A 12198-nucleotide genomic window follows, 5' to 3' on the forward strand; every position below is an offset into this window, starting at 1 on the left:
ATCGAAAATATGAGAAATGAGACCAGAAGGGAAAGGGATGCTTGGGAGAATGCCGGCAGTGTAAAAGAGGAAATACAGCTGGAGTAGAGAAAAGGAGAGCTGCAAGGATGAAGAGTGCCAGAGAATGGAAAGTTCAAGTTGACAATTTCAGGGGCTCTTCAGTTCTAAGGGATTAAAAGGTTCAGTGTTTTGTTTATGGGAATGATTAGCCATGAGAATCTAAGGGACCAGCTTGCCTGTTCGGGATGATTGCATTTGTTTGAATACTTTTTAAATTGGGGAAATGGTCTCAAGGTAAGGTGGATAGGTGACAGTTGTGGAGAAGGGTAGAGGTGATACCTCAAAGGACAGAAGAACAGAACTCTGGAAGGAACAGTGGAGAACCAGCCCAGGATCAGGGGTGTGGAAGGTGAGCTGTAAAGGAAGTGGTGTACCAGGGTAGTTTTTTCAAAGTAAGGGTTAAAACACCTTAGTAAGTGTTTTTTACTTTTTTTTTGTGACCAGCATTTCTTTTTAATGAACTAGAATAGAAAATATTAGAATATATCACACACAGTAGAATATTAATGATGTTTTGTAAAATTTTTGCTTATTTTATTTATATAATTTTATTTATAAAATTATGCACTAGGTCACAATACAAATGATGCCTTTCTTACTGTAGTCACTGGCAAAAAAGATTGAAGAATATTGTTTAAAGAGAACAATGGGTTTCCCATGAAGCACTCCTCTCTCATAACTATGGGGCTGGGCAGGAAACGAAGGAGGATTGGAACTGTGGCAAATTAAAGTGTCAGGCTCCCATCTAAAGCAGTTGGCTACTACTCAGTTCCAACTGAAGGATGCCAGATAGGAAAATGGGCCTACTGTTACCAGATTTATCAATTTTTGAAAAGAAATCTACTTTTCTTTTTTTTTTTTTAAAGATTTTATTTATTAATTTGACAGAGAGAGACAGCCAGCGAGAGAGGGAACACAAGCAGGGGGAGTGGGAGAGGAAGAAGCAGGCTCCCAGCGGAGGAGCCTGATGTGGGGCTCGATCCCAGAACGCTGGGATCACACCCTGAGCCAAAGGCAGACGCTTGACGACTGAGCCACCCAGGCGCCCCAGAAATCTACTTTTCTATGTGAAATCTCTACCTTTTTAATTGGGGTTGTTCATAAGGGCTAGACTTTGCATGTAAGCTACCTTTTGTCATTGATGATTAAAGGTAAGGAGATGGCAGGGTACTCTGTAAAAAGGATAACAAATTAATTACTAGATACAAGAAAGTTTATTTACACAGAAAAGGGATGAAGGCAGGATGGAATTGGAGAAGAGCTCCACAATGGAGAGTGAGCTGGGGAAGAAAGGGAATAGAAATCCTTGCCCTGGACCCATCATGCCTTTACATGACTCAGTAAGACACAAAGTTAAAATAATCCAAATATAAACATATCTAAAAGTCTCCCTAAAATATCTTCATCTTTTTGTATTATAATCTATTTGCCTCCTATTCCCCTGGCAGACACATGGCTTTAGATGGAAAGGAGTCTCTGACTTTCCTATGAAACAATGTGACAAATCCCTCTTTTGTATCTTGGTACATTAGCCAACGCCTAAATGTTTCAATTATAGCACAGTGGCTGCTTATAGGCTAATAGCTTAGTTTGAGCCAATGCCATACCACCCTTATTTAGGAAAAATTTGTCCAATTATTTTAATACCTTACTGAATTCTTCCCCTATATTTCACTTTAAAAAATGAGCAAAATAGGGAAATAAATACTGATATTAGTAATATAATTGACACAAAGATGGAAATGATTAACATGTCAAAAACACTACTTCTTAGCCTCAATCACGGAACACGCCAGTCAGTGTGTTGTCAAAGGTGGGGAAAAAAGTAAAGAACACGTTTTAGCTAAAAGATAAGCTGTAGGGACACCTGGGTGACTCAGTCGGTTGAGCTTCTAACTCTTGATTTCAGCTCAGGTCATGATCTCAGGGTCGTGAGATTCAGCCCCACAACAGGCTGCGTGCTCTGCAGGGAGTCTGCTTCTTTCCCTTTCCCTCTCCCTCTGTCCCCCCAACCCCCGCTAGCTCATTTTCTCTCTCTAAAATAAATAAATAAATTCTTATTTATTTATTTTTTTAAAAGATTTTATTTATTTATGTGACAGAGAGACAGCCAGCGAGAGGGGGAACACAGCAGGGGGAGTGGGAGGGAAAGAAGCAGGCTCCCAGCAGAGGAGCCCGATGTGGGACTCGATCCCTGAACGCCGGGGGATCACGCCCTGAGCCGAAGGCAGACACTTAACGACTGCGCCACCCAGGCGCCCCTAAAATAAATAAATAAATCTTAAAAAAAAAATAAAATTTATAGAGTTCTTTTATATACAATGCACTACTGAAAATACATATAAATGCCAATCTCACATCAACATTCAAAATATAGAAACTTTACATTTATTATATACCCATTGTTTTTATCCAGTCATAGTTAACCTTAATACACAATTGTTTTACACTTCTTTATCATCTGACTATTGTCCTCATGATTTCATAGTCATTTATGGTCATTTTCCTAAATAATTATGATTTCTTTTCACCCACTCACCTATTGTTGTTCTGTTTTTTCCAACTAGCCAGCAGTGGTAGCTGAAAAGTGATAGGACGCTGATGAAGAACATTGTAGACACAAAGAAAAGGAAAAGTACGTGGAACTTTGCACGTGTATCAGAGAGTTCATTCTGAGGAAGGAAGAAAGAAGAGTTAACCCCTAAAGAAAGAAGAAAGAAGAGTCAGCCCCTAAAATATATTATTTGATTCTTCCTAAAGACTTTTGAAACTACCAAAAATCTTGCCAGATATGAAGAGTATAAAATAAATTCAGATAATAAATCCAAAAGCAACATCTCCCAAAACAGAAAATCGGCATTATCAAAGGAGCTTGCTTATGTAAGGGTCATGTAAAAAATTACTCTTAAACAGTTAAAAATTTTAGTAATATTTTCAGTAATAAAATAAAAAGATGCACTTTTTTACTCAACATTTTTCTTTTGTACTTTATGCATATATTCATAAGCTTTCCCTGATATCCAGGATATGCAAGGATTTTTCCTTATCTCTGCTAAAATATTTGCTTATTTTAATTGTACATCCTGCTAACCAGACACTAATTGTGATAAATTTGTGTACTTCTTTAATTTCTATTTTTGGAACACCTCAGCATATATCCCCACGCCCTCAGCTGTTCAATTCCTACCTTTTTTATCTTCACTCAGTTCCTACACAGTTTTTTTTAGGTAATTAGCAGTTTTGGTAAATACATTTACCACAAGGTATTACTGAATGAAAACAGCTTTGTTGTTACCCATTCTTATGGCTATATTCATTATAACAGAAGCAAAATCTTAACCTAGAAGAAATCAGTATCTATTAATAGGAGAAAGGAAGCCTTTAACTGTTAGCTCTTAAAATAAAACCTTACATGGGCAAATCAGAGACTCCACTAGAACATGAGGTGGTCCTGGCTTGATTTAAACATTGTTTACAGGATAAAGATGAAAGCTTTTAGCATTAGATTATTCTGACATTTATTTTTTACTCTTCTTTCCCAGAGTAAACACAGTACCTTTTAAATATATCAAGCAATTCTTTTAACTTCCCATCTTGTGAAGCAAATGAGTATTATACATATTTACTATAAATGTCACAAGAATGGCATGGCAATAATGTTATTTTACCTTTGGACAACTCTCTGTAGATTTCCTGTGGCAAAGCTTGTACAAATAGAGATAATGTATTAAGAAACCAAATTTTATACAAAATTATCCTGAACGCTAGTTTTATAAATCTTTTGTTTTGAAGGAACACTAAGATGTTGTTCCCTAAAGGTCATTGACAACATCTTCTCCAAAAACACAAAAGAGAAAACAGACAAGAATATTTAGCTCCTCAAGCACATTCAAGGTACACTTCATAAACTTCCCCACTGTTTTGAAAGAGATTTATATCTAGGAAAGAATAAAATTAATTTTTTTAGCAAATAGCTTTTATTAAAAAACTTCTGATTAGTTTCTAAAAACGGTATCTGAGAATTTCTTACCACCTTCACTCACTACTACTGCAAAAGCCTTCTAAGAGGTGCTGTCACTCGACCTCCGGTCTAGTTTCAGCCCCGCAATCAGAGTGATCCATTAAAATAAGACCATGTTACTCCTCTGCTCCTGTTTCACTCGTTATGAAAGACACAGTCCTTCAACATTCTCCAAGCCCCACTGTCTGGACTTTTCATTAGTCCCATTCTCGCTCATTCTACTCCAGCCACACTAGCTTCCTTGCTGTTACACAAACATGGTGGGGATGCTCCTACTTTTGGGCCTTTGCTCTAAAGTCCAGATGTTTCTTCAAAAATGTTCTTCTCTCAAATGTCCACTAACTCCCTTCAAGTCTTTGCTCAAATCTTACCTTCTGAACTACCCTGATCACACTTTTTTAAAAAAAATTGAGATATAATTAACATATAACAGTCTATTAGTTTCAGGTGTAAAATATGACTCAGTATATGTACACATTGCAAAATGATCACCACAGTAAGTCTAGTTAACATCTGTTCCACAGTTACAAAATTTTTTTCTAGTGATGAGATCTTTTAAGATACTACCTTTACGACTTTCAAATATACTTAACTATAGTCACCATGTTGTGCATTACATACCCAGGACTTCTTAATATTATTTTGAGCACCTTCACCCACATTACCCATCCCCCACCCACTGCCTTGACAATCACCAATCTGTTCCGTATCTATGAGTCCAAAAAAAATTTTTTTAGATTCTACATATAAGTGACAAAAACAGTATTTGTCTTTCTCTGACTTGTTTTACCTAGTATAATGTCTTCCAGGCCCATCCATGTGGTCACAAATGGCAGGGTTTCCTAAGTTTTTATGGCCGAGTAATATTCCATTGTGCGCGCGTGCACACGCGCGCGCGCACACACACACACACACACACACACACACACACAGTTTTCTTCATCCATTCATCCACTGATGGGATACACAGGATGTTTAGTGTTGGCTATTATAAATAAGCTGCAATGCACACGGGGTTACACATTATCTTTTCAAGTTAGTGTTTTTGTTTCTTTTGGATAAATATCCAGAAGAATTGCTGATCATATGGTAGTTCTAATTTTTTGAGGAATCTTCATACTGTTTCCATAATGGCTAAACCAATCTACATACCCACCAAGAGTACATGGGTTCCCTTTTCTCCACATCCTCGCCAACACTAGTTACTTCTTATCTTTTGATAACACCCGTTCTAACAGGTATGAGTTGATATCTCACTGTGGTTTTGATTTGTATTTCCCTGATTAGTGACTTGAGCACTTTTTCACGTACCTGCTGGCCATCCATATGTCTTTGGAAAAATGTCTATTCAGATTCTCTGCCCATTTTTTTGAAAAAAAAAATTTTTTTTTGGCTATAGAGTTGTAGTTCTTTATATATTTTGTCTATTAAGCCCTTATCAGATATATGGTTTTTGGGTTTTTTTTTTTGACAGAGAGACAGCCAGCGAGAGAGGGAACACAGGCAGGGGGAGTGGGAGAGGAAGAAGCAGGCTCCCAGCAGAGGAGCCTGATGTGGGGCTCGATCCCAGGACTCTGGGATCCCTGAGCCGAAGGCAGACGCTTAACGACTGAGCCACCCAGGCGACCCCCCTTATCAGATATATGATTTGCAAATATCTTCTCCCATTCAGTAAACTGTCTTTTTGTTTTGTTGATGGTTTCCTTTGCTATATAGAAGCTTCTTAATCTGATGTAGTCCCACTTGTTTATTCTCGCTTTTGGTGTCAAATCTAAAAAATCATCACCAGGACCAATGTGAAGGAGCTTACTGCCAAAGTTTTCATTTAGGAGATTTATGATTTCCAGTCATACGTTCAAGTCTTTAACCCATTTGGAACTGATTTTTGAAGATAGGTATCTTCACTTTCCTCAACATTATTTATTACAGAGACTGTCCTTTACCCACTGTATACTCTCTTGGCTCCTTTGTTGTAAATTAACTGACCAAAGATTCATGGATTTATTTCCGGCCTATCTATTTTGTTCCATTGATCTAGGTGTCTGTTTTCACACCAATACTGTACTGTTCTGATTACTATAGCTTTGTAATATGGTTTGATATCAGGAAGTGTGATACTTCCAGCTTTGTTCTTCTTTTTCAAGACTGCCTTGGCTATTTGGGGTCTTTGTGGTTCCACACAAATTTTAGAACTGTTTGTTCTATTTCTGTGAAAAATGTCATTGGAACTTAGAATCAGAACACTGATTCTGTAGATCACTTTTGGTAGTATGGATATTTTAACAATATTAATTCTTCCAGTCAGTGAGTACAGATTAACTTTCCATTAATTTGTGCCTTCAGCTGCTTTCATCAGTCTCTTAAAGTTCTCAATGTACAGTTCCCTCGCCTCCTTGGTTAAAGTTATTCCCTAAGTATTTTGACCTTTTTATGCAAGTATAAATGGGGCTGTTTTCTTAATTTCTCTTTCGATAGTTTGTTACTAGAGTATAGAAATGCAACTGATTTTGAACCCTGCAACTTTTCTGAATTAGTTTCTTAGTTCTAACAGTTTTTGGTGGAGTCTTTAGAGTATTCTAAATATAACATTATGTGTTAGGCAAATAGAGACAGCTTTACTTCTTTCCTATTTGAATTCCTTTTCTTTTTCTTGCCTAATTTCTGTGGCTAGGACTTCCAATACATATTGTGCTGAATAAATAGCCAAAGTGGGAATCCTGGTCTTATTCTTCTTAATCTTAGGGGGAAAGCTTTAAACTTTTCATCACTAAATGTGATGTTAGCTGTGGGATTGTCATATATGGCCTTTATTGTATTGAGATATGTTCCCTCTACACCTACTTTAAGAATTTTTACCAAAAATGGATGTTGAGTTTTATCAAATGATTTTTCTGTATCTATTGAGATAATCATGATTTTTTTCCTTCATTTTCTTAATGTGGTACGTCATGCAGATTGATTTAAAGATGCTGAACCATACCTGCATCCCTGGAATAAATCCCACATGATCATAGTGTATGATTCTTTAAATGTGTTGCTGAATTCAGCTTGCTAATATTTTTAAAAATATTTTTACACCTTTGTTCAACAAGGATATTGGCCTGTAATCTTCTTTTCTTATGGGGCCCTTGTCCATTTTTGGTATCAGGGAAATACTGGCCCCATAAAATGAATTTGGAAAGGTTCCTCCTTCTATTTTCTTGGAAGATTTTGAGGACTGGCATTAGTTCTTTAAATGTGTGGTAGACTTCACTACCAAAGCATCCGGTCCTGGACTTTAGTTTATTGGAAAGTTATTGATTACTGATCTAATCTCCTTACTAGCAATTAATCTCTTCAGATTTTCATTTCATCATGATTCAGTCTTTGGTAGGTTGTATTTTCTAGGAAAGTATCCATTTCTGCTAAGTTGTCCAATTTGCTGGTGTATTACTGTTCACAATAGTCTCTTAGAATCCTTTGTATTTCTGTGGTGTCAGATATGTTTTCTCTTTCATTTCTTATTTTATTTGAGTCCTCTTTCTTTCTTGGTGAAGGTTTGACTATTTTGTTTATCTTAAAAAAAAAACAAACCCAGCTCTTTTACTGATCTTTTCTATTGTCTTTTTAGTCTCTATTTATTTCCACTCTGATTTGTTATTTCTCTCCTTCTACTAACTTTGGCTTGTATGTTCTTTCTCTAGTTCCTTGAGAGGTGAAGTTAGGTATTTCAGAGCATTCTTATTTGTGAGTTTTCCAGTTTTCTTTTTTGTAACTGATTTCTAGTTTTCTACCATTGTGTTTTCTGTTTCTTTTGGATGGAGTGTTCTGTATCTCTGGTAAGTCCACCTGGTCTAATGTGTCATTTTAATGCCAATCTTCCTTATTGATTTTCTGTCTGCATGACCTATCCATTGATGAAAGTGGGGTATTAAGGTCCCTACTATTATTGCATTGCTCCCTATTTCTCTCTTTAGGTCTGTTAATATCTGCTCTCTGTATCTAGGTGCTCCCATGTGTCCACTAACTTCCTTCAAGTCTTTGTTCAAATCTGATCATCTTACTGAGCAGGTCTACCCTGATCACTCTCTTTAACACTTCTATCTGCCCCTGTCATACTCACCCCCATACACTTGCCACATCCCTTACTCTGCTCTTTTACTTTTTTTCATAGTATTTACTTTCTAATGTAAAACAGGATTTACTTATTTACTATGCTTATATGCTATCCTCTTCTCAAAAGTAAGTTCTATAAAAATAGGACTTTGTTTTGTTCACTGATACATCCAAAGTGCCTAGAACACTGCCTGGCACATAGTAGATACTACAAATGAAGAAAAAGATAGATTTAAGTTTACTAGTCTTTCCTTACAATAAATCTGAAAAAAGTTTTAAAAATATTTACTCTTTTTTTTTTAGAGAGAGAGACAGAGAGAGCATGCACATGAGTGGGCGAGGGGAAGAGGGAGAGGAAAAGAGACTCCCAAGCAGATTCCAGACATGCTCAGCGTGGAGCCCAACTCAGGGCTCAATCTCATGATCCTGAGATCATGACCTGAGCCAAAATCAACAGTCAGATGCTTAACTGACTAAGCCACCCAGTCACCCCCCAAAATATTTATTCTTTAATTAATAAATCATTATATGCAAACACTACTGAAGTTTCTGATAAAGAAATGTGAAATTCTATCCTTTAGATTTCATTCATCTGGCACTGAATCCTCTTCATTAAAGAGGGCCACTGAGTAGGGTTAAGTAGGTTGTAAACTGAACAAAGATACTTAAAACTAGGGGAACAACAGAACCCAAAATTCACTGGGCTGAGACCACACAGAACTGGGGTGCTCTTTTCTAGTATGCACAAAGGCACTGTAAATACTAGCATACCCTGGGTTTTAAATACCCAAAGTTTAAAAATTCAACAATGTTTTAGTGAAGGTCCTTCTAAAATGCATTAGATATTTCTTCGAAAAGTAATTGTGCCTGATGACTTGAGGCTTTAATTATGTAATTCCCAAGTATGATTATGAATAACAATTCACAGTGAAAAGTAGTTGGATGTTGAAATAGAGATATCAATGCTCAAATTCTGGCTAGTTTCCTAACTCCTCTAACCACAGTTTTCAACTTTGAAAATTGGAATAATAATAGCTCCTTCTGCATTAACTATATTTTCTTATTTTTTGTATTCTTTTTTATTTTTATTTTTGAGAGAGAGTGAGTGAGTATGGGGCAGGGTGGCAAGAGCCACAGGGAGAGGGAGAAAGAGAATCTTAAACAGACTCTATGCCCAGTGTGGAGCCCAACATGGGGCTCGATCTCACAACCCTGAGATCATGACCTGAGCCAAAATCAAAAGTCGGATGCCTAACTGCTTGAGCCACACAGGCCCCCCCTTATTTTTTGTATCCTTGATGCTCTAGCATCTGAGGCCTTGCTGACTGAAGAGAGACCGTGTCTCCCACAGCTATCCAGTTCTTAAGTGATAGCAAGGAATAAACCTCTCATACACAAACGAACCAATCCAGAGTTCATAGTCCAAATCACCTCCTCTATCTGACTGTTACACTCCAGGAGGCAAAATTTCCCTGCCCTAACCACTCCAAGGATACACTAAAACAACCAGGGACAACTCTTATGCCCAGGGACCACAGATATTATGCAAACTGCCTAACCTAAACCTGGTTACCCTGCTTGGTGCTTCCCTGTGTAGCCCTGCATGGCATGGTGTGCCTCTTCCCTCAGAAACTATGAGTGACAAACTATCTTTTCAGTAGTAATCATCTCCTGATCTGCTGGCTTCACCATACCTGAACAGTTCAATCATAAAACCTACATTTTAAAACTTCCTAACAGGATTTTTAGGAAGAGTAAATACAAAGTACTTTTTGACCACAATAATGTCTTCTTCAAAATCAAAGATTTAAATGTGAAAACAAAAACAACTAAAATGTCAAAGGAAGAAAACCTGGGTGAATATTGTGTAAATATACAGTGAATAGACTGAAGCCAGAAATCATAAAGTAAAAGTACTGTTTTTATTTTTTTTTTTTAAAGATTTTATTTATTGAGAGAGTGCAGAGTGAGAGAGAGAGAGAGTGTGTGTGCACATCAGGGAACGAGGGGTTGAGGAAGAGGGAGAAGCAAGCTCCCCACTGAGCAGGGAGCCTGATGCAGGGCTTGATCCCAGGACCCTGGGATCATGACCTGAGCCAAAGGCAGATATTTAACCGACTGAGCCACCCAGGTACCCCTAGGTTTTCTGATTATTTATTTAAAAGCAGTACTTTAGGGGCGCCTAGGTGGCTCAGTTGGTTGAGCATCTGGCTCCTGATTTCAGCTGGGGTCATGATCTTAGGGTCCCAGGGTCATGACATTGAGCCTTCTGTAGGGCTCAAGCTCAGCACAGAGTCTGCTTGTCCCTTTCCCTCCCCGTCTGCCCACACCCCGGCTTGTATGCATGCAACGCATGTACTCTCTCTCTACAATAAATAAACAAAACCTTTAAAAAAATCATAAAAATACTGCTTTAAAAATATAAAACTTTGATCTGATAAAAATGAAAGAAAACAGGGTTATAAGATATAAATTGAAAATGTGGAAAAAAACATTTATAACTTATGACAGAAAAAGGATTAATATCTATAGAGGCAGGAACCAGATTAGTGGTTATTTGGCATGTTGGCAATTTCACTTTTATTACTGTAAAACTGCAGCAAGTCTCTTCAACTAAAGTAAAAGCAATTATTTCCAGAAAATTGATAGTTCTATTGTTAGAATATTGCTGAAAATAATTTGGCTCACTAAAAAAAAGCTCACTATATCCAATTTAATCTCCATTTATTTACAAATAAACATGAAGGTAAATTGTGATCCCATCTGCCTTCTGATCCATCATAAATTCTACCTAGTAAAACTGAAATAAAGTACATCTACTTGTATTAAAGAACGAAGGAATTCTTTATGAATACAGCACCTTAAAAAGTTTTAAGATAGAAAAAAGACTTACCGTCCAAAATTTTATAAAGTACTGTAAAACTGTTGCGGCCACGAAAAGGCAATATAACAAGGAATACAATAAAAACAGCAGGAAGAATTTGTAATTAGAAAATCCCACACAGTTATTCACCCTAGAAGAATAAAGAAAGTCACACTGTAAAAATAAGACAAATCACAAACTCTTAAAAACAAAAAACAGAATGGTGCTTGCCAGGGGCTGGGGGGGCAGTGATGGGTATAGAATTTAGTTTTGCAAGATGAAAAAGTTCTAAAGATTGGTTACACAATGTTAACATACTTAATACTACTGAACTGTACACTTAGAAATGGTTAAGATGGTAAGTTTTAATGTTATTTTTTAACTATAATAAACAAAAACAATAATACATATGACAGATAAAAAAACTTAATCATTATTACTTGGAAATGGGCCACTTGGGAAGTAGAGAGCAGTATCTTAATTGTGGATGTGTGTTTTTAATAAATTCTATGAGGAATCTGGAATTTTAATGTTAATTCTTAATATATACCTACTTGGGTTAATAACATCAGAGTATAAAGGAATACATTTAATATAAACATGTACATACATATATATGCATATAAATAGGACTAGATCAATCTTGAGTAATCAAGTAATTGAACTGACCTTCAAAATTTAGGAAATGCCGAGGTAAATTACTCTCAACTCTCCTTCCCACCTCTCCACCCCCAATATGATTTCCTCTTTTTTTATACATACCAAGGACAGTGATGATCCATCTTAAGAATACATCTAAAAAACAAATAAACATAAGAAAATCCTTGCATAAAAATTCCCCTAATACTAATTTCTGATAGTTTTCCCTTTCTTTGGCTTAAGTTTTTACCTTTACAAATAGTATCTTAGAAAAACCAACCCAGGGGTGCTGGGTCGCTCAGTGGGTTAAGCGTCTGACTCTTGATTTCAGTTCAGGTAGTGATCTCAGGGTTGTAAGACTGAGCCCCCGTATCCGGCTCCATGCTGGGTGTGGAGCCTGCTTAAGATTCTCTCTCTCCTTCTCCCTCTGCCTCTCTCTCTCTCCCCCACTCCCTCTCTAAAAAAATAAAGAAAAACTAACCCAGTAAACATTAGGTTAGAGAAAAGTTCTGGTATTTCC

General features: G+C 36.9%; 1 protein-coding gene across 3 annotated transcripts in view; it reads right to left on the reverse strand.

Moving 5' to 3' along the window:
* Window positions 1-12198, reverse strand: part of ZDHHC20 (zinc finger DHHC-type palmitoyltransferase 20) — a 70306-nt gene that overhangs the window by 12537 nt on the left and 45571 nt on the right. For all 3 annotated transcript variants that reach the window (XR_005832198.1, XM_040621368.1, XM_040621361.1), the window contains exons 6-8: window positions 11802-11834; window positions 11070-11190; window positions 2600-2732 (exon numbers count right to left, since the gene is read on the reverse strand). Coding sequence is in view for 2 of the 3 variants with exons in the window: in XM_040621368.1 (XP_040477302.1) it covers window positions 2600-2732; window positions 11070-11190; window positions 11802-11834 (287 nt within the window). In the remaining variant the exon portion in view is untranslated. The remainder of the gene's footprint in view (window positions 1-2599; window positions 2733-11069; window positions 11191-11801; window positions 11835-12198) is intronic.

The sequence above is a fragment of the Ursus maritimus genome, unplaced genomic scaffold (genome assembly GCF_017311325.1).
Source record: "Ursus maritimus isolate PB19 unplaced genomic scaffold, ASM1731132v1 scaffold_10, whole genome shotgun sequence".
Classification (NCBI taxonomy): Eukaryota; Metazoa; Chordata; class Mammalia; order Carnivora; family Ursidae; genus Ursus; species Ursus maritimus.